This window comes from Ochotona princeps, chromosome 3 (genome assembly GCF_030435755.1).
Source record: "Ochotona princeps isolate mOchPri1 chromosome 3, mOchPri1.hap1, whole genome shotgun sequence".
Classification (NCBI taxonomy): domain Eukaryota; kingdom Metazoa; phylum Chordata; class Mammalia; order Lagomorpha; family Ochotonidae; genus Ochotona; species Ochotona princeps.
Window position 1 is genome coordinate 84778752 of NC_080834.1, and position 21257 is coordinate 84800008.

The 21257-nt window shown below is 45.2% G+C and overlaps 1 protein-coding gene across 1 annotated transcript in view; it reads left to right on the forward strand.

Annotated features, from left to right (window-relative positions):
* Positions 1-1597: 1597 nt before the first annotated feature.
* Positions 1598-21257, forward strand: part of POGLUT1 (protein O-glucosyltransferase 1) — a 32503-nt gene continuing 12843 nt past the window's right edge. The window contains exons 1-5 of the mRNA XM_058661932.1: positions 1598-1854; positions 2478-2568; positions 3620-3763; positions 13328-13463; positions 16454-16575. Of these exons, the coding sequence (XP_058517915.1) occupies positions 1770-1854; positions 2478-2568; positions 3620-3763; positions 13328-13463; positions 16454-16575 (578 nt within the window). The 5' untranslated portion in view covers positions 1598-1769. The remainder of the gene's footprint in view (positions 1855-2477; positions 2569-3619; positions 3764-13327; positions 13464-16453; positions 16576-21257) is intronic.

Sequence of the window (21257 nt, forward strand, 5' to 3'; positions counted from 1 at the left end):
CATTCCTCAATACACAAGGCAAACCCTCCACTACTGTGATTCTAGATTCTAACCGCACTCCCCGCCCCCAGCTAGCTTCTGCAAAGCATGTACACTATCCCTTTAACTCTAACATTTCCTTTTCTTGAGCTGGATATATACACCTTCTATCCATTTCCCCTCATTTCCAGTTCATATTTATCTTGTCCTCTGTAGAAAACAGTGTCACGGGCCTGGCACTGTAGCCTAGTGGCTAGTCCTGACCTTGCATGTGCTGGTATCCCATATGGGCGCTGGTTCTGATCCTGGAGGTCCTGCCTCCATCCAGCTCTCTGTTTGTGGCCTGGAAGGGCAGCAGAGGAGCATCCAAAGCCTTGGGACCCCTGCACACGTGTGGAAGATTCGGGGGAACCTCCTGGCTCCTGGCTTCGGATTGGTTCAGCTCTGGTAACTTGGGGAATGAATCAGCAGATGGAAGATCTTCCTCTTTGTCTTTCCTTCTCTCTGTGGATCTGCCTTTCCAATAGAAATAAATAAATCTTAAAAAAGAAGAGAAAAGAAAAGAAATTAGTGGCTCATCTTTAAATTGTAAATTATTCCCAGGAATGTATATTCCATGTTAGCAATTCCATGTTAGTTCTATACTCCCTGGGGGCACAGTTTTGATCTTGTACTTCCAGGGATTTACACATAATCTAAGCTTTTACTATCCATGTTTTAAATGATGCCTAAATACTTGTATAATGAACCTGAATATAAATAACTACTCCTTTATACTTTTACACAATTGAATGTATGCATACTTCTATGCTTTTATAAAGCTATAAATGTATTTAGCCTGTCTACTTACACTGTTCAATATTATGTCACCCATTGTCAAAAGCCAGAATATTGACAACTTTAAAGATCCAATAGGCTTTTTTTTAAAAGCAATTCATAAGTTGGATAGCATCCCATTTGTGAAACAGAAAGGTATTCAAACGACTTGAGCAGAGGGATTGGCTAGACAGGCAGAAAAGGGAAAGTGAAAGCGGCAATAAGGAACAAAAAGAGGACTAGTCAGCCCAGCTATTTCTTCAGAGGGTTAAAACAAAGGAGATTGCTTATCATGCTGTCTCAGGTAGACCGCATCCTTTCTGATTGGTTGCTGTGAATCTCCTGTTAAAGTTGTTTGGTTAAATGATACCTAGGATCAGTGACCCCACACAATGGACCCAGTTAGTTCTTTTCACACCACTGATATATTTTTAGGTCCTATGTCCAAATCACCCCCACTGTTGTCAAACAGTTTAAGAAAGGAACCTGAGGTATATACCATTTGCAACTTTGGGGGGGGGGGGTCCAAAGGTGCTGTGCACATTGACTTGCTTAACAAACTTGCGCTATTTAGTAAGAAAAGAACTGCGGGCTCAACGACAAACTTGGGTTGTGCCTCTCTGTAGGCAAGAAACGTGTCCTCGCCTACTCTGTCAGCTTTCTGATGGCAAAACAAACAAACAAACAAGTTTCAGAATTATTACGGAATGGAAGGAATGGCCATTATTAGCCGCGTTTGTCCCGGCAATGCATACAGGGAGGATAGTGAGCCGGCTCCTCCAGCCCACTCCGTTCCGCCCAACTGCTAGCCCGCTGTACTCGCCAGGCAAACCCTCCCGGAGCTGCTGAAGTGCGCGACGGCCATCTTTGTGCGGGGCGGTCCGAGCCCGCGTGCTTGCCGCGCCCTCGGCCATCCTTGTGCTGGGCGCTTCCGCACGCGCCGCCGCGGGGAGCCCGCAGTCGGGCCGCTGGCCATGGAGCGGCGGCTGAGCTCGCCGCTTCGGCTGTGGCTGCTGTTGCTACTCTTGTCCCCGGGACAGGGCCGCCAGAAGGAGTCAGGTGGGCTCCCTGGTGCTGGGACTCGGGATCTGGCGGCGGGCAGGAAGCGCTCCGCGGCGCCCCGGTGCCCGGGAGAAGGATGCTGTGGCCTCTGCAGCGCAGAGCTGCGCAGTGGGCGCCGGGGCGTCTGGGAGCTTAGAGTGAGGATGTGTGGGTCTCAGCTGCTGCCCTGCAGAGGAACCTGGCCTCCTGAATTTGGAGTGAGAAGGAGAGGGGGCTCCCCCCCCATTCACCTCCCTGAGCTCCCTAAATCCTACTGGGGTAGGGAGCAGAATGTGCCTGTGCATTTACTGGTGCGTATGTTGTGGGAGTAAATCAGCAGTGGGTTAATGTATGGCCTTTGCTTACAACTCTTGATGAGGCTCAGGAGCAGCAGGTGAGAATCCGTGTCACGATCAGACATTAGGCTTGCGAGTCTTCCCATTGCTTGGACACCTGATGGTCCAGGTTGAGGAGTGGACTTGACCAAAACTGTGAGGAGTTATAGAGGGAATTCTCCTGGGCCATTCCTTTCCACTAGCGCTATGAGAAGGGAATTCTTGGAGGTCTTCTGTTGATTCTGTCCTCAGTGCACCTGCATGCCCAGGGATGTTTGGTTAACTCTCCTTTACTTCTCTTTGAAGGTCCAAAATGGAAAGTGTTCATTGATCAGATTAACAGGTCTTTGGAGAATTATGAACCATGTTCAAGTGAGAACTGCAGCTGCTACCGTGGGTGAGTTCTCTCATGTGTCTTTGTCACCAGGAGCCAACCAGAAAGGCAGCCTGAGATGCTTTCCCTGCTTATAGGAAAATCAGATTCTTCCTAGGATAGGATAGGCCATGATAGCCAAGCATAAACCCTTGAGGGATTGAGCTCATGTGCTTGAAGGTCAGCTGAGCTTCTTGAGGTCAGGGTCCATATTGTGATGTCTCTGGGGCTGATCCTCAGTGAGTACTCTGTGGTTGTTATGGAATGAACATACTGATCAGTGAATCTAATCCATTTGGCTTGTTGGTTACCTTTAGAGCAGCAGATGAGGGCTGGGCAGTTCTGTGTCTCTCCTCCTCTCTGTATATCTGACTTCGTAATAAAATAAATAAATCTTAAAAAAAAAAAAAAAAAGAACCGGCGCGCATATGGGATCCCGGGGCGTTCAAGGCGAGGACTTTAGCTGCTAGGCCATGCCACCGCGTCTGGCTGGGCAGTTCTTAAAGAGAGGACTTGGAAAGCAGTCTTGAGTTCTCTTACTCATTGTTCTGTGGCTTACCCTGGTGGCAAACCACTTCTCTGGATCACAGGCTCCTCCTCAGCTAAGCAACAGGCTTCTTGTAGTTCCGGATGATGTTATCTGACTCCACCTTATGCTTATGATGGTTCCTGAAATCTTTCCAGGTGCCAAACCTTAAAAGGGGTACAGAAATCAGTTGTGTCCTTTCTGGTCATTGGACCCTGGTGGGGGTGTGCCAGACAGACCACAACTAGGGGATCAGGTAGTGTTGGGTTGGGAGCATCCCAGTACCTTGCAGAGAAGGGGAAGGCAGTGGGACTGTGGAGACTGGGTGAGGAATGGCTGAGTAGCAAGGAGGAAAAAGAATCACCGAGGAGGATTGGAGGGAGAGAGGCAAGATGTTGCTTTTTACGTTCTGTGGCCTTCTTGTGTTTGATGTTTTAGGCAGCCGTGGTGCTCATCCCAACCCTGTGCCCATTCCCCCAGCTGATGGTAGCCCTTAATATTGAGCTTAAATGCGCCCTGCCTTCCTTGATGATCCGCATTCTTTCTCAGTGTCATAGAAGAGGATCTGACACCTTTCCGAGGAGGTATCTCCAGGAAGATGATGGCGGAAGTAGTGCAGCGGAAGCTCGGGACCCACTATCAGATCATTCAGAACAGGTTATACCGGGAAAATGACTGCTTGTTCCCCTCCAGGTAAGAGTTGTGAGCTAGATAGATCTTCTGACCTTACTGCTTCGGGCTACGGACTCAGGGCTGGAAAGCAGAACCTGCCTCCTGACACAGGGGCATACAAGAGAGTAGGGACCTCTTGCCTGGGGGTTCCTCTTCTAGTTGCTCCATCGAAGGCTGTCCCTTCCCTTGTCCCCACCCTTTTTTTGAGGCTGGGCACATCACCAGCCCTACAGGCTACAGTTTGAGCTGTGAGAGAACAGACGCAGTGTATTCTGAGTATCTGTCATAGGCTTGATATTATTTTAATGCTTTTAAATTATTTATTTATTTTAAAAATGTATTTGTTTTTATTGGAAAGTCAGATATACAGAGAGGAAGATTTTCCATCTGATGGTTTACTGCTCAAGCAGCTGTAATGGCTAGAGCTGAGTGAATCCACAGCCAGAAGCCTGGAGTTTCTTCCAGGTCTCTCACGCGGGTACTGGTATCCAAGGCTTTGGGCCATCCTTGAGTGCTTTCCCAGGCCACCAGCATGGAGCTGGATAGGAAGCAGGGCTACCAGGATTAGAACTGGTGCCCATATGGGATTCTGGTGCTTTCAAGGTGAGGACTTTAGCCGCTAGGCTATCATGCTGGGTCCTACATTTTTTTATTTGAAAGGGAGAGCAACAGACAGAAAACTGTAATAATGAAAGAGAGAGGAGAAAGAGATTTTTATATCCACGGGTTCACTCCTCAAATGCCCATAACATCCTGGCCTGAGCCAGGCCAATGGCCAGGTTGGCGTATAATTCAGGGCTCCTATTTGGGTTGCAGCAGGCTGAGTGCTAGAGCTATAATTTACTGCCTGCTAGGATACACAGTATCAGGAAGCTGAAATTGGATATCTTAAATGGTATCTTAATAAGTAGGCTAATCAATCGCAGACTCCCATTATTTCACTTTATTTATAAGATTTATTTATTTGGGGCCCGGCGGCGTGGCCTAGCGGCTAAAGTCCTTGCCTTGAACGCCCCGGGATCCCATATGGACGCCGGTTCTAATCCCGACAGCTCCACTTCCCATCCAGCTCCCTGCTTGTGGCCTGGGAAAGCAGTCGAGGACGGCCCAAAGCCTTGGGACCCTGCACCCTCGTGGGAGACCCAGAAGAAGACGTTCCTGGTTCCCGGCTTCGGATTGGCATAGCACCGGCCGTTGCGGCTCACTTGGGGAGTGAATCATCGGACGGAAGATATTCCTCTCTATCTCTCCTCCTCTCTGTATGTCTGACTTTGCAATAAAAATAAAATAAATCTTTAAAAAAAAAGATTTATTTATTTGAAAGGCAGAATGGCAGAGCAGAGAGATAGAGACAGAGAGAGAGAAAGATCTTGCATCTGGTGGTTCATTCCATAAACGTCTGCCATGGCCACAGGTCTGTGCCAGACTGAAGCCCAGAAGCCAGGAGCTCCATCTGAGTGTCCCATGTGGCTGGACTGGAAACAGCGCTCTGATATAGGATGCCAGTGTCGCAGGTTGTAGCTTCACCGACTGTGCTGTAACACTGGCCTTATTTGTCTTTAATAGCAACTTAAAAGTAATACACATTTACTGTCAAAAATATGTAAAAATAAAATATGATGTAAATCACTTAATATCCCACAACCCTGAGAAAATCAGTTGTATTACGATCATCAGTGGTCAAGGAGAAGTGTTAGTTTCACTATTGGTCCAATGACAGGGGCTTTAAGTATAGAATGTGAGCAGAAGATTTTTAATTTCTACAAATGAGAGATGAGATATGAATGTAAATGCTGTTGGGCTTTGAAAACTTAGCCAATGTTTGATACTTTGCTAAACAATTCCCAGTGAAATTATATATTTTCAAATGGCTGAAAGTCATACATTTCTTACTTCTATTCTCAGTGCATTTTAGTCAGAATCAGGCTCTCAGAAATGTTCTGAAGGGAGCCCAGGATCTTTCTTGAATAATAAAATACTCTTCATTTCCAGTGACATGGAAAGTTCCCCTGTCCTAACTACATACACGATTAGGCAAAGCAAAGATAGACAAAATACAAATAGAAATATTCCAGACCATTGTCCTTAATGAAATGAACACAGTTGTATATCACAGAGTGCTAACTAGCTACAAATGCCCTCTTTCAAGGCCTAGTTTTCTTTTTAAATTTATTTTTATTGGAAAGACAGATCAGATTTACAGAGAGAAGGCAGACAGCGAGAAAGTTCTTATGTCTGATGGTTGTTGCCAAGCGGCCACGACATCTAGAACTGAGCCAATTGGTAGCCAGGAGCCAGGAACTTCCCCTGGGTCTCCGACATGGGTGCGACGAATCAAGATTTTTTTTTTTTTAATTTGTACTGCAAGTCAGATGTACAGAGAGGAAGATCTTCCGTCTGATGATTCACTCCTGAAGCAGCCACAACGGCTCCGCTAATCTGAAGTCAGGAGCCAGGAACTTCCTCCAGGTCTCCCACATGGATGCAGGGTCCCAAGGCATTGGGCTGTCCTCGACTACTTTCCCAGGCCACAAGCAGGAAGCTGGATGGGAAGTGGAGCTGCCGGGATCAGAACTGGCGCCCATATGGGATCCTGGTGTGTTCAAGGCGAGGACTTTAGGTGCCAGGCCCAAATCAAGATTTTTTTGGTGGGGGGCATGCTTGCCTGCTTTCCCAGGCCACAAGCAGGGAACTGGATAGGAAGTGGAACAGCTGTGACATGAACAAGTGCCCATATGGGATCCTGGGGAGTGCAAGGCGAGGACTTTAGCTACTAGATTACTGTACCAGGCCCAGGCCTGGTTATTTTTAGTTCATCTGGTTTCAAATATCCGAATGAAATTTTTAAAAATCAGTTTTGATGGAATAAAGTGTAAACTCAGCATTCCAAGAATAAGCTGAGGAATAGGCATTTGACCCAAAGATTAGAATGTCTCTTGCGATGGTAGTGTCCTGTTTTAGAGAGCTGGCAGTTGAGTCACAACTCTGCTTCTGTTGCTAGCTCTTCTGTGTGGATCCTGAGAGGCAGCAGGTGGCAGCTCCCTGACTCCCACATACCTGAGCTCCTGACTTCTGTGTTCAGTATGACCTAGCCTGGGTGTTGTGGGTATTTAAGAAGTCAGCTAGACCTCACCCCGGGCAGCCATGCTGCTCGGGGCTCGGTCGCCCCATCTCCAGCAAGGCACACCCAGATACATGGGCTGAGCGACCCCCGGGCGTCTTCCAGATTGGCCGGGATCCTTAGTTGACTGCCCTCCTTCGGGCCGGGAGGGGGGTCCTAGGGTCCTGAGAAGCGGGTCTGGATGTCCCCAGCCAGCCACGTGGCGGCAGCGGGAGGAGGAGCCAGGGGTGGGGTGGGGCTGAGATCCGAGCACCTCACCCCGGGCAGCCATGCTGCTCGGGGCTCGGTCGCCCCATCTCCAGCAAGGCACACCCAGGTACATGGGCTGAGCGACCCCCGGGCGGCCAGTGCGCCATTTGGTGCCAGGCTTTGTCTGCTGGCCGCCCGGCCAGGGAGTTCTGGAATTTGGGTTCTTTGATATACTGCAGGAATGGTTCCAGGCTGAACCCGCAGTGCTCTGGGGACGTGTATCAATCCTATAGATTCTCAATGGCAGTAAATCTTCCTCTGACGATCCTGTACTCACTTTATAGTGCAGATTGCCAATCACCAGTTCTGTTAAAGGCAAAATTACGAGCTTGTCCAGCAGGATGTTCCCATTGCCTAATAGGACGATGAATTAGCAGAGGGGTCACAGTAGGCAAGACCATGATGCTGACTGGCATTCGAGTCCATACCCTGGGTTAGAATGTGTTGGGCTGTGTGGGTCAGTCCCCGTGGAAATTCTGACCCCACTGGATGGTTTAGGAGGGCCGGTGGAGACAATGCAGGAGGTATAACAGTCTATGGGGCGCGCTGAGCTGATGCAGAGCAACTACTGGTATACTTAATACTGGCTGGGAACATGCCTGGTTGTGGAGCTTGGGGGAGGCCTTGGCTGGGTGGAGTCTATCACTAAGGAATGCAGGAACTGGATGGGGGCTGAATTCTGATCGGGTCACAGTTGTAGTCCTTTGGCATAAATATGGATTGGGACTTGACGCACCGTGCCAGCTTAGACCGCAGCACAGTTTGGTGCTCTGGAGGACCAAGGCAGACGTGGGATGGACTCGGCTAGGTTTCAACCTCAACTGAGCCATGTAAGAGCTATATGTGGGTATGAACGAGCTGTGGCTGGGCTCCAACTTCCAACAGCAGGAACCAGAATGGGTTGAAGAGCAGAGCTGGCCCAAGGAACTGCTGATATGCGTGAAGCCTGACACCAGGAACGGGCCTGGTGGAGGAACCTGAAAAGTTTCTCTGACAGGACACTGACCCTACAAATAAACGCAGGAAGCAAGGAGGTTAACAACCCAGAAGAGGCGTTGGAAAGTAACCCACTTACATATATTGGCTCAGGGTGGGGGCGAACCGGGCTGAGTTAGCTTGCGTTATCCACTGGCAAGTCTGTGCGCTGGAGCTGTGCGGGGGTCTGGCCAGGTTCGGTTGCGATTAAAAAAAAAAAAAAAAAAAAAAAGGTATACAATACAAAATGCCAAGGCAAGGCTGCCTGTGCCGGTCAGGAATGCAGCACCCAACCAGCATACCTCCCATTGGTTTAAGTGAAGCATGAGTGTGTGATGGCCAGAACCAGGATGGGCTGCAGTACTCATTGGTTCTAGTGGAGGTCGGGGCTGAGAATAGAACCAACCCAGCAGTTGCAACCACCAGCCGATTGGGGTGATGGACTGTGGTGGGCACTGTGCTTACTAGTAGTGCATGTAGGAGCCTGGACTGGGAACACCTCAGGGTTTCTTTGGGGATTCCCCTGAACAAAATGGAGGAATCAAAACATTAACCAAGAAAAGATGGAAGATGGAGTAGATCAATCAACCACCTCAGCTATATGTTTGCAGCGGAAAACTGGACAAGGGGAAACTCTAAGATGGACTATGTCAATCAGTGGACTCTGCACCAGTCTCATCGTACCTGGATTGTTGCTGATGATATGTTGGAGCTTCTAATTGATCGAGGTGATGCTCTGCTGGCTCTGCCCTTGGACCTGAGAGGGCCTCCCTAAGAGGTCGTTGAATTTGGTCAATGGGACACTGGACTCTATGTATGGTGTATGCTTGCAATGAGGGAATCCCAGAACAACTTGAGCTGTGGCTATGCAACAGGATGGAAGAATCCACCGGGGGGGGAGGGTTTGAGGTGAAGGGGGGAGAATCCCAGTACCTATGAATTGTGTCACGTAATGCATTGTAATTAATGGAGAAAAAATAATTAAAAAAAAAAAAAAGAAGTCAGCTAGCAGCTAGAAGAAACCTTTATCTCTTTTCTTCCTCTCTACTTTTCAAATCCCAAAAAATAAACTATGGTAATGTATAATTCCCATCAATTTGTTTCACAAAGATAAAGTTTAACAAAAGTTTGTGTTTTCAACAAAACTGATACACCCAGACCTTTCCTTTTTTTTTTTTTTTTTTTGCTTTTTAAGATTCATAGAGTTTGGGATTTCCCTATCTCCTCCCCAAATCCCCATCCCCTGACTCATTTTCCCCATATTGTTACAATAGTATTGTCTTTCATAAGCAGTCATAAGTCCATCAGTCTATTATTTAAGTGTGTCCTGACATTGCTGGTACAGACAATGTCAGATTGTCCAGCATCCCATTGTCTAGATGTGTCCAACAGTTTCATTGGGAGTCCATCTTTGATTTGGAAGTAAGGATGCATATTGCATTGTATCTTCACATCTGAATGTGATAGTGTTTGTTATGCCATCAGTATACATTCCCTTACATGAGAAGCCAAAAAGCAAAGTCAACAACAGGTATGAAGTTAAAACAAAAAATTTATAGCACCATGGAGTAAAAAGATGTGCCACTAAATAACCAATGCATGGATGAAGAAATGAAAAAACAAAAAAACCACAAAAGCCTCTGGGGTAAAATGATGCCATCATGTCATCCATGAACCAGTGATGAATTTGACAAGAGAAAAGAATCTATTTGGAAGAAATCAAAATAAAAACAAAAACATCAAAACACATGGATGCAGCAAAAACAGTATGGAAAGGGTTATTGATCTTACAATTTGCATGAAGGCTGCCTTGTATCAGAGAGAACATATGGTATTTGTCCTTTTGGGATTGACTTACTTCACTGAGCTTAATGGTTTCTAATTGGAACCATGTAGTTGCAAATGGTATGATTTCATTTTTTTAATGGCTGAGTAATATTCCATAGAGTAGATGTACCACAGTTTCTTTAACCACTCCTCTTTGGACGGGTATGTGGGTTGTTTCCATGTCTGCTATTGTAGATTGTGTTGCTGTAAATGTAGAGTTACAGATCCCTTCTCATATGCAGTTTTATTTTACTTTGCATATATTCCTAGGAGTGGAGTACCCAGACATTTCTTTCTCTTCTTCTTCTTTTTTTTTATTTTAGTTCTTGTGTAAGGAAGAACATGTCCTATTTGACTTCCATGTCCTACCTATTCTAACTTATTTCACTTTAATAAGAATAAGCTTAAAGTTTGTTCAGTAACTGGAGGACTGAACAGTCATTTCAGAGTCATTTCAGAGATGAATAGTGATATCTTTTAATAACAGCTTTGTTGAGGTGTGGTTGACTTAAGTATTATACTTTAATTACAGCCTTCTTGAGGTGTGTTATTATAAAATGCACATATTTAAAGTGTACAATTTAAAAATAATGGTAAGGATGTGAAGTGATGGATATGTTGGTTAGCTTGGTCTGCTCATTCTGTAATGGAAGCATGTATCAAAACATCACATTGCATTTGTCATTGAAAAGACAAAGTGTACCCTTCGATAATGTCATGCATGTCTACAGCTGATGCTCATACTGCTCCTGGTGCCTCCTTGTAATCACTCTCTACCATTGACTTCTCCCAACTCTGTGCTCTCAGGCAGCTGTTGATTCACTTTCGTTATTACCTTCTAGAGTCTTATATAAACGAAATCACAATATGTCAGAGAATGCTTTTGAAAGCTTGATGTGAAAGAAAACTCAAATGTTTTCAAAGATTTAATATGAAAGGCCAATTTAGAGAGAGAAACGGAGAGGTCTTCTCTCCACGAATTGATTCTCCAAATGGTCATAGTGGCCAGGGCTGGGCCAGGCTGAAGCCAGAAGCCAGGAACTTGTGCTGTATGTCTCACATGATTTACAGGGACTCCAGCACTTGGGCCATGTTCTGCTGCTTTCTCAGGTGCAATAGCAGGAATTTGGAGGCGCATCTGGACAGTAACTGGCATCTGTATGGGATGCCAGAGCTACTGGCCATAGCTTAACCCATTACACCACAATGTCAATTTAAGTCAATATTTTGACTTAAATGTATAAATTAAATGCAGCATTTAAAAAAATGTTAATGCTTTTTGAAGTGTCAAGATACATTACATGCACATAGCAAGATGTTTGGATAAAGCAAAAAGACATTTAATGGAAAAGCAGCTTCTCTTTTTTTTTTTTTAAAGATTTATTTTATTTTTATTACAAAGTCAGATATACTGAGAGGAGGAGAGACAGAGAGGAAGTGGAGCTGCCGGGACTAGAACCAGCGGCCATATGGGATCAAGGCGAGGACCTTAGCCACTAGGCCACACCGCCAAGCCCAAGCAGCTTCTCTTTCATCTTAGATCCCCAGTCATTGAGACCTCTTCTTAGAAGATGACCAGAATTATACATTTCTTATATATTCTGGAAATAGGCTAAAGTCCTCTCCTTGCACATGTCGGGATCCCACATGGGCACCAGTTCTAATCCTGGCAGCTCCACTTTCCATCCAGCTCCCTCCTTGTAGCCTGGGAAAGCAGTCAAGGATGTCCCAAAGCTTCAGGACCCTGCACCCGCAAGGGAGTCCTGGAAGAAGTTCCTGGTTCCTGGCTTCAGATCAGTGCAGCTGCATGCATTGCAGTCACTTGAGGATTTCTGCCACCCTCGGATGGAAGATCTTCCTCTTTGTCTCTCCTCCTCTCTGTATATCTGACTTTTTCGTTGAATGGTAGCATTTGATCTTGTTTTCTATGAGTACATAAAATATAGCTATTTCATAGCTGCTGACTCCCCTGGATGGATTTCTTTATTTAGATCTCTTCATGAACAATAAAATTATTCCTCTCCACCTCACCACATGTCTTTGAAATTTGGTTAATACAACCATACTGTAGTGAATATCTTTTTACATATGCCTTTGAGCACTTATGCAAATATGTCAGCTAAATTCCTAGCAGTGATATAATTAGCTTCATTAATTCCTTTATTATTTTGGGGGACTAAGGGGGGCCCTGGAAGGCAATGTTGCAACTCTTCTACCACCACTGTATGACATGCCCTCAAATTCCTCACCCCCTAATCAATCTGTGTATTATCAGACTTTTCAGTCTTTGCCCATCCAAGTATTAATGTCTAGAAATCCTTGACATTTCTTTATTAATAATACATTTGAGTGTATTTCCTTGGTTTATGAACCATTGATACTTTTGCAATTATTTTCCTGTTTACAAAGCAATATTTGCAATCCGTCATTTCCGTGCTGCCTGAAGTTTTTGATTAAGCCTTGGAATGCTGCCCCACAGTCATGTTCATCAGGACTTGAGGAGCAGAGACAAAGTAAGCTGAGTTTCTTTGAAGAAATCTTGGGATTCTCAGGGAGTCTTCAAAAAGCTGTGTTACAACCTTCATGATCATGTACACAATACTCTGTGGTTTGTGGAACTGATTTCGATAGTGTTGTGTTCAGGTTGAAAGTAATAATAGGTTTTCTGCTTTCCCCCATAAACTCTGAAATTTAGTTAAAGGCAAGCATTTAACCCAGTGGATAAAATCTCCATAATCCTGTATTGGAGTAACTGGGTTTGATTCTTGACTCTGGCTCATAACTCCAACTCCTGTTAACGCAGACCTGGGGAAACAGCAGTGATGGCTCAGGTAATTGGGTTTCTGCCACCTATGTGGGAGATCTGCATTGAGTTCCTTGCTCCTGGCTTGAGCCTAGCCCAGTCTCAGCTAATATGGACATTTGGAAAGTGAGCCACCAGATGGGAATTCTCCCTCTCTGTCTCTCTGGCTTTCCAGATACATTAAAAAAAAATTCAATGAGAATTATAGTGGAAATGAAATGCCTTTGTAAGAGCCAAAGTCAAGGAAGTACCATTAGAAAATCAGCTTTTCCAGCTCCTATGGAAGTTTGTTTCTTGTCTACTAATGAAAAAATTCCATATTAGAGAAAGAAAAAAAATGGAGAATGAGTAAAAGCTTAAGTGGTAGGAGTAGCAGTAGCATTCCTGTCAAAGCTATGATGATTTATTTAAAAGATTTTATTAAGTATTGTGAGCTGAAACAACTTAGCTGGAATAATAACTTGCCCAATTATTTAGCAGCATTACTTTCAGGCAATTTTCCATCAAGCTGATGAAGTGAACACTGCTTTGTCTGTAAAGTATGCTTGGGACCCAGCCTTGTCGTAAGGCCTGCAGACACTTGTGAATCTGTAATATATCTGATTGACAGGTGTAGTGGTGTGGAGCACTTTATTTTGGAAATTATTGGGCGCCTCCCTGACATGGAGATGGTGATCAATGTACGAGATTATCCTCAGGTTCCTAAATGGATGGAGCCTGCTATCCCAGTCTTCTCCTTTAGTAAGGTAAGTATAAGAAGAACCACGGGGAGGGGGGGGGTGGAAGGTAGTCCTCTGGGATATGGGTGGGAATCCTTTTTCTGCCAAGAGGCATTTGTATATTTATAGTATCACTTGTGATCCATACAAAAGCTTTAACTTTAAAGTCAGCCGCTATAGATGTAGTGAATTTCAAGTCCCAGACAAAATGCAGGCCAGACAAAATGATTTCACAGGCCAGGAGATCAATATCCCATGTCAGTCTGATGATAATGGTGAGGATGAGGTCGAAGATCTGGAGTGGGTCTGTGTGTCGGTTAGCTTCAGAGTGAAGACTCGGAATCAAAGACCCATGAGTGGTGTGTCTGTAGGGATGGGGTGGAGATCAAGAAGTGAGAGGCCTAAGGAAACTTCAAGACCCTGTAGGTGGGGTTCTGAGATCTTACAAAACTCGAGTTGGGGGGCTCCAAGAAAGTTTACAGCCAAGGAGTTGGGACATACTTTTCTTTAAAACTACTTGTTGAGCTCATGCAACGGATGTCTCTGCCAGTGTGCCAAGTATCATCTTTGTGATCTGTCAGTGTGTCCCTGGGACCAGTATGATAAAAAGTGAACAGGAAAGTGCCAGGGAGCTCTGGATGGTTTGGCTTCAAGCAGTGCATCGAGGGGATTGCCCTGGGACAGCCTATCAAGAGGGATATGACAGGGCATGAGTCTGGGTCTCTCACTGGGAAGGATGCACCTACAGAATGGAGAATTTGGTATAGTACGTATCTTGTCAGAGAAAAAGGCATTTGATGGACAGAAGTGAGGAAGCTAGTATATAGTGGATAGAAGATTCTGTGGGGAAGAGTAAACTTAAAAAAACCTGTGAACTTTGAAAAAAAGGAACATCATCTCTCATTTGGTTTTTGCAAAACAGAGGGACTTTTCAATCTCCGCACTTTGTTCACAGTTTACCTTCTCTCTAGACTTATTTCCGGTGTTGCAAGTGGGCTGAGGCCACATTTGGGTTGTGTTTCCCTTGTTTTTCAAAAATGCTTGGTCCCATTGTTTGTAATGAAACTCTCCCAGGAGGTAAGATAGGCTCCCATGTATGCCTGTGAGGATTTGGCATTTGTTATTTACCTGACATTTCTGTAAATTATCACATGTGACCTTCAGTGCACTAGCTTTCCTTTCTTCTTCTTCTTTTAGTAGTTATTGATTTTCATTGGAAGGCAGATTTACAGTGAGAGGAGAGACAAAGATCTTCCATATATTGGTTTACTCCCCAAATTGCCATAATGGCTGGAGCTGAGCCAACCAGGAACTGGGAGCTTCCTCCGTGTCTCCTATATGGGTACAGAGTCCCATAGACCACAAGCATGGTGCTGAATGGGACATGTAGCAGCCAGGGTATGAATTGGTGCCCATATAGGATGTTGGTGCTTGAAGGTGGAGGATTTGCCAGTTGAACCATTGCAACAGCCCTTCCCTCTCCACTCTACTTCCCTCATGTTAAATCAGTAACTCCTATTACCAAAGCAAGGGGTTTGGTCCCTCAATTAGTTGTACAGCTTATTGAACAGCTGTTGTGCTTCAAGTGCTGATGAGTCAGGCGTCATGTTTCAAGTATTTGGGAGAAGATGAATAGTATATTGTGCATGTGATTTCAGTGGAAGAAGCAGTAGAACTGAAACCTTATCAATGGCTGTATGTTTAATAGGAGTAGCCCAGCAAGGAAGTTGTTGGCTTCCAACTTTCTTCAAAAGATGTGTGATAATGCTCCTTTCCCCATTTTACCATTCAGCACATCTGACTCTCATCAGTGAGTAACCAAGAACTTGCCAACAGTTGTGAATTTAATAGTGCCGAGGTGTTAGGTAACATCCACTAACATTTACTGAATACTTGTGTGTCCCAGACATGTTCAAACCTTTTCACATGTATTAACTAATTTCATACTTGAAAAGAATCTGTAGGTCCCTGTTGCTACTAACTATTGTTATTGTTTCCTCCATTAAAATGATAAGGGAACTGAGGCATAGAAAGATTAGGTGATGTACCTAGAGTTGTAGAGATGGAGTCAATGTTCAAACTTCTGGGCTCTGTCTCTGTGTTTCCTCATTCTTGTTCTGCAAAGGCCCACTAGGAAATCTCCAGGAACTGGTGAGACAGTGTAAACTCCAAGGGGAATGGCAGCAAAATATGACAGGGCTATGGGATGATACAGAATTGGGTATACTGTTTCCTTAAACCAAACACTTTAACAGGTGTATCCTCTGATCAAAATAGTTTGGGGGAGCTGAAAAAGTCAACCTTTAACATGGTTTTATATTTTAGGCGCAGCGCCATAGCCTAGTAGCTAAAAGTCCTCACCTTGCATGCACCTGGATCCCATATGGGTGCAGGTTCTAATCCCGGCAGGTCCACTTCCTCTCTGGATATCTGCCTTTTCAATAAAAATAATACATCTTCTAAAACAAACACAACCCAGATTTTTTTTTAAAAGATTTATTCATTTTATTACAGCCAGATATACACAGAGGAGGAGAGACAGAGAGGAAGATCCTCCGTCCGATGACCCACTCCCCAAGTGAGCCGCAGCGGGCCGGTGCGAAGCCGGGAACCTGGAACCTCCTCCGGGTCTCCCACGCGGGTGCAGTGTCCCAATGCATTGGGCCGTCCTCAACTGCCTTCCTAGGCCACAAGCAGGGAGCTGGATGGGAAGTGGAGCTTCCAGGATTAGAACCGGCGCCCACACGGGATCCCGGGGCTCCCAAGGCGAGGACTTTAGCCGCTAGGCCACGCCGCCGGGCCCCAACACAACCCAAATTTTTATATTCTGAAACATGGTGATTCTATGTGTTTTAGCCCATGATTTCTCTTGCCTTTTCGTGTTTAGAATCTAGACTGAAGACCAGGCAAAATGTGTCTGGCAGGGTGACACTAGAACAAAGCCTTTGTCTTGGGGTGTAAATGTTGCTCCTTCTGTTGTGAGACTGATTTTAAACGACCTTTCTGTTCTGTCGAAGACTTCCGAGTACCACGATATCATGTATCCTGCTTGGACGTTCTGGGAAGGAGGACCTGCTGTTTGGCCCATTTATCCTACAGGCCTTGGACGATGGGACCTCTTCAGAAAAGACCTGATAAAGTAAGTCCTTGAGAGAGGTTTTGTTTTGCCCTCTCTGTGTGTTTTCTTAAAATAAGCAGTAGGTAGTAACCAGTTACTTGCTTTAAAAGAGCTAAGTTTTAAAAATTAGACTGTTGATAGTGTAAGCTATTTTGTGTGTGTTGTTGGAATGCATCCAACAAGATAAGCTGGGGTGATAGATGCAAGGCTGGGAAGCTGTTGAGAAGAGGTTCAGGATGAGGAGGTGAAGGGCCTCTTGCCCAGGATACACGCTGCCCCCGTGAGTCCTTGGAGGTGTTTTTTTGTTTTGTTTTGTTTTTTCAAAGATTTATTCATTTTATTACAGCCAGATATACACAGAGGAGGAGAGACAGAGAGGAAGATCTTCCGTCCGATGATTCACTCCCCAAGTGAGCCGCAACGGGCCGATGCGCGCCCATCCGATGCCAGGAACCTGGAACCTCTTCTGGGTCTCCCACGCGGGTGCAGTGTCCCAATGCACTGGGCCGTCCTCAACTGCCTTCCCAGGCCATAAGCAGAGAGCTGGATGGGAAGTGGAGCTGCCGGGACCAGAACCGGCACCCATATGGGATCCCGGGGCTTTCAAGGCGAGGACTTTTAGCCGCTAGGCCACGCTGCCGGGTCCTGGAGGTGTTTTTGTGCTCTCCTTGATGCTAGGTGAACATCTGTGCTCTGTCTTGCAAGCTCACCAAGGGCAGACAGTACTCCTTATCTATTCCCTATTTCAATAGTGCTTTGACCAAGGCACCTTGTTAACTTTCCTTGAACTCCCTGCTTACAGACATGAGCGAAGTCTGAGTTGTGTTTCAACTATTTGCTAAGTGTGTGAGAACTGGCATCCTGGAAATAAACTTTGTCAGTTGCCCAAGAGAGCACTGTCCCTCCATTTCTTTTAGGTTGTTCTCCTCCACAGGGACCTGCAAGGTAAACTTGCAGTGCGTATATAAAAATGTTTACATAACTGTAGAAAGAGGAGAAAAAACTGTGGGAGTGAAGGAGGAGAACTTTTGTTTTCTTCTTTAAGTTTTTATGTGATATTCTTTGAGTAAGATTGACTCATTTTCAAGCTAAGAAAAAAAATAAAGGATCATGTTGTGCAGAGGAGGAAATTTCTTGGAAGAAACTAATAGTAGCTGATGGTTAAGAGCTGCGTCCCTGGGATGGGGGTGGAGGGTGTAACTCTCCCAGAGGTGTCTCCAGTACAACATGATTCCAGATCCTCTCTGATTCATGCCGGAGACGTGCCTGGGCCTGTTGACTCCTTCCTGCTGTGTTAGGATTTAGATTTTCTGGTACATCCAAGCTGTAGGTTTTGTTTCTCTAGTTGTATAGTCCATTAACGATTCAAGTGGTTTTGGTGCTTAATTAGGGAACTTCTTAGAAACACAGCTGTAGAGGTCTTAGCTTTTAGGATGCAATCACTGCTTCTTATTTTATTTTCAGCTTTTTTGGTATGCTTTTATGTAGCTCAGTGCAGTATTTCTGTATGTACATGGCATGAGCCAACAAGCCAAGTGGTTAGGTTTCCATTTCCCTGTCTCTCACCAGCTCCTCTGTTGCTGTTCCATGTTTTTGTTATATAGTGTGGTACAGTTGGGCCAGTTGAAGGTGGGGAACTGGAACTCAATCTGAGTCTCCCATGTGGACGGCAAGGAGCCTAGTACTTGAGCTGCCTATCGTCTGCTGCCTCCCAGTGTGAGCATTATCAGGAAGCTAAAAGTGAAAGCAGAGCTAGAACCTGAACCCAGTCTCTCCAAAATGGGATGTGGGCATCCCAAGCAGTGTCCGGTGTTGCATCAAACACCCACTCCAAGAACTAGTGACTGTTTGATTGCCTGCTATTGTTTGTTGGTACCTGCTATCTAACCCTCCTTTGCCTGTCCCACTCTCCCACCCACTCTTCGAATGTACTAATAGTCAGCATTCCAAATTTAGATCAGTGCTTTCTTTTTTAACTGCCAGAAATGAGAGAGAACATGCAGTGTTTGTCTTTCTTTGGCTTGTTTCACATAGTGATCTCTACTTCCATCCATTTTGCTGCAAATGTCAGAATTTCATCTTTATGGCTGAATAGTATTTCATTGTGCATATATACCATATTTTCCTTTTCCCTCTGTTGATGAACATCTAGGTGGATTCCATATGTGGATAGTGCTGCAATGAACCTGGAAGGGCCAGTATCTCTTAGATACACTGGTTTCATTTCCTTCAGATACACATACAAGTGAGGTAGTTAGTTAATAATGGTAGATCTCTTGGGTTTTTTGAGGAACCTCCATACTGTTCTTCGTATTTGCGTTCCCACAAGCAGTGTAGAGTAGTTCTTTTCGCCACATCCTTGATACTGTTTGTTATGTCTCTTTCTAATAGCTATTCTGACTGAAGTGAGATAAACACCTCATTTTGCAGTTGATTTATGTTTATCTGTTGGCTTTTTAAAAATACTCTCCTTTTTTATTATTTTATTATTATTATTATTATTATTATTATTATTATTTTATCATACAGTTCCATAGGCTCCTGGTATTTTCCTTATCCCAGCCCCAATTCCCCCCGCCCCCCACCTAGTTCCTCTATATCATTGCTAGTTCCTAGTTCCTCTATATCATTACTAAAGTATAGTTCTTTTTAAGATTTATTTTATTTTTTATTGCAAAGTCAGATACACAGAGAGGAGGAGAGACAGAGAGGAAGATCTTATGTTTGATGAGTCACTCCCCAAGTGAGCCGCAAAGGCCAGAGCTGAGCCAATCTGAAGCTGGGAACCAGGAACTTCCTCCAAGTCTCCCGCGCGAGTACAGGGTCCCAAGGCTTTGGGCTGTCCTCGACTGCTTTCCCAGGCCACAAGCAGGGAGCTGGATGAGAAATGAGGCTGCCGGGATTAGAACCTGCGTCCATATGGGATCCCAGCACTTTCAAGGCGAGGAATTTTAGCTACTAGGCTATGGTATAGGGCCCTATCTGTTGGCTTTTGATATCTGGTGATTTTCTCCTGTACTGGTCATTTGTATTTCTTCTGAGAAATGTGTATCCAAATCATTCCCCCACTTTTTTTTTTCTTTTAATATTTATTTAGTTACTGAAAGTTGCTGGTTCATTCCCCAGATAACCGCAACAGTTCGGACTCATGCCAGCAGCCAGGAGCTGTTGTGCCGCCAAGCCGCAGCGACACTAAAAACGCCGAGGCATACTCTTGGGGGTCCAGGAAAAGCTGGCAACCGGACCCTTCACTGCCAAAAGTGGCTGCGTTTAAAACTTTCTCTCTGCTGCTCCTGTACCCATTGGTCTAAGCTTTCCTACCCGCTTCTTCTGCCACCCTTCCTCCCGTTTTCCGCCACCTTTCTTCCCACATTTCTTCCCGTACTCTCTGCTTCATTCCCCAGTCTTTCTCCTCGTCGCCCCCCAGTCTTTCTCTGTGTCATCCCCCAGTCTTCCTCCATCGTCGTCGTCTGTCCTGTCCTTCATCCCGTCGTCTGTCGGGCCTTTTACCGGCTACTTTTGTATAGTTCTCCACCAATCACTTCTCCCTGTGCGTCCACTTGGTGCTGTCTGATAGGCCAGCAATCGCAGTGGGGGCATTAGCCTATCCCTGTGACTTCCTGTTTACCTGCTGGTGAGACCAGCTCTGCCTCCTGGCCCTGGGCCAGCCGCCATCTTGCAACAGCCCCTCCCAGTCAGTCCCAGGAGCAGCTTTAGCACCCCAATCCCCACAAGGAGCTTTATCCAGTTCTCCCATCTGTAAGTGCCCAAGTACTCAGGCCATCCTCCATTGCTTTCTCAGGCATTAGCAGGAAACTGGACTGGAAGTGGAGCAGCTGGAAATTGAACCTCTGCCCATGTGGGATGCTGACATTGCAAATAGCAGCTTAACTTGTATACCACAGTGCCAGATCTGCTATTTTAAAAGTGTTGAATTAGTTGCTAACATTTAAAAAAGACAAAATTTCACCTGACAATATCAATTTGCAGATTCTTAAAACGGATCAGATGCTCTGACTATGCTGGGCTGGGACTTGGCTCCTAACTGGTTGGTGTCAGATTTTCCCTCAGTCTCTTTAGTTCTGTTACCTCTCTGAACCCTGACAACATTGGAGTCTGTGCTCGCTCTTCTTACAAGCTCTCCCATTTCTTAACTGGATTGTTTGGTTTTTAGGTTTCTTATATAATCTGGGTATTAATCTTTTGTCAGGTGAATAATTTGCAAGTATGTTCTTCCATTCTCTTGGCTGTCTCCTCTGGTGATTCTTTGGCCTGCAGAAGCTCCTTACCTTAATATAATCCCATTGCTCTATTTTTACTTCTGTTCCTATCTTTTCGGGATTGCATCCAAAAATTTTTGCCTATGTCAAAGTCTTACAGTGTTGCTCTTATAGTTTCTTTTAGTAGTTTCATGATTCTGGATATTAGAGTTTGAGTTGTTCTTGGTCTGCATTGAGGTAAGGGGCTTTTTCTGTGTCTCCCACATGGGTGCATGAGTCCAGGCCTGTGGGCCATCTTCTGCTGTTTTCCCAGGCACATTAGCAGAGATTTGGATTGAAAGTGGAGCAGCCAGCAGCCAGGCTCAAATCAGCATTTCAGACACTGGTTTAATGTACTATGCCACAATGCCAGCCCCTCCATCAGAATTTTGTATAATGGGGTCCAGCATGATGGCTCAAAAACCATCCCCTTGCAAGCCCCAA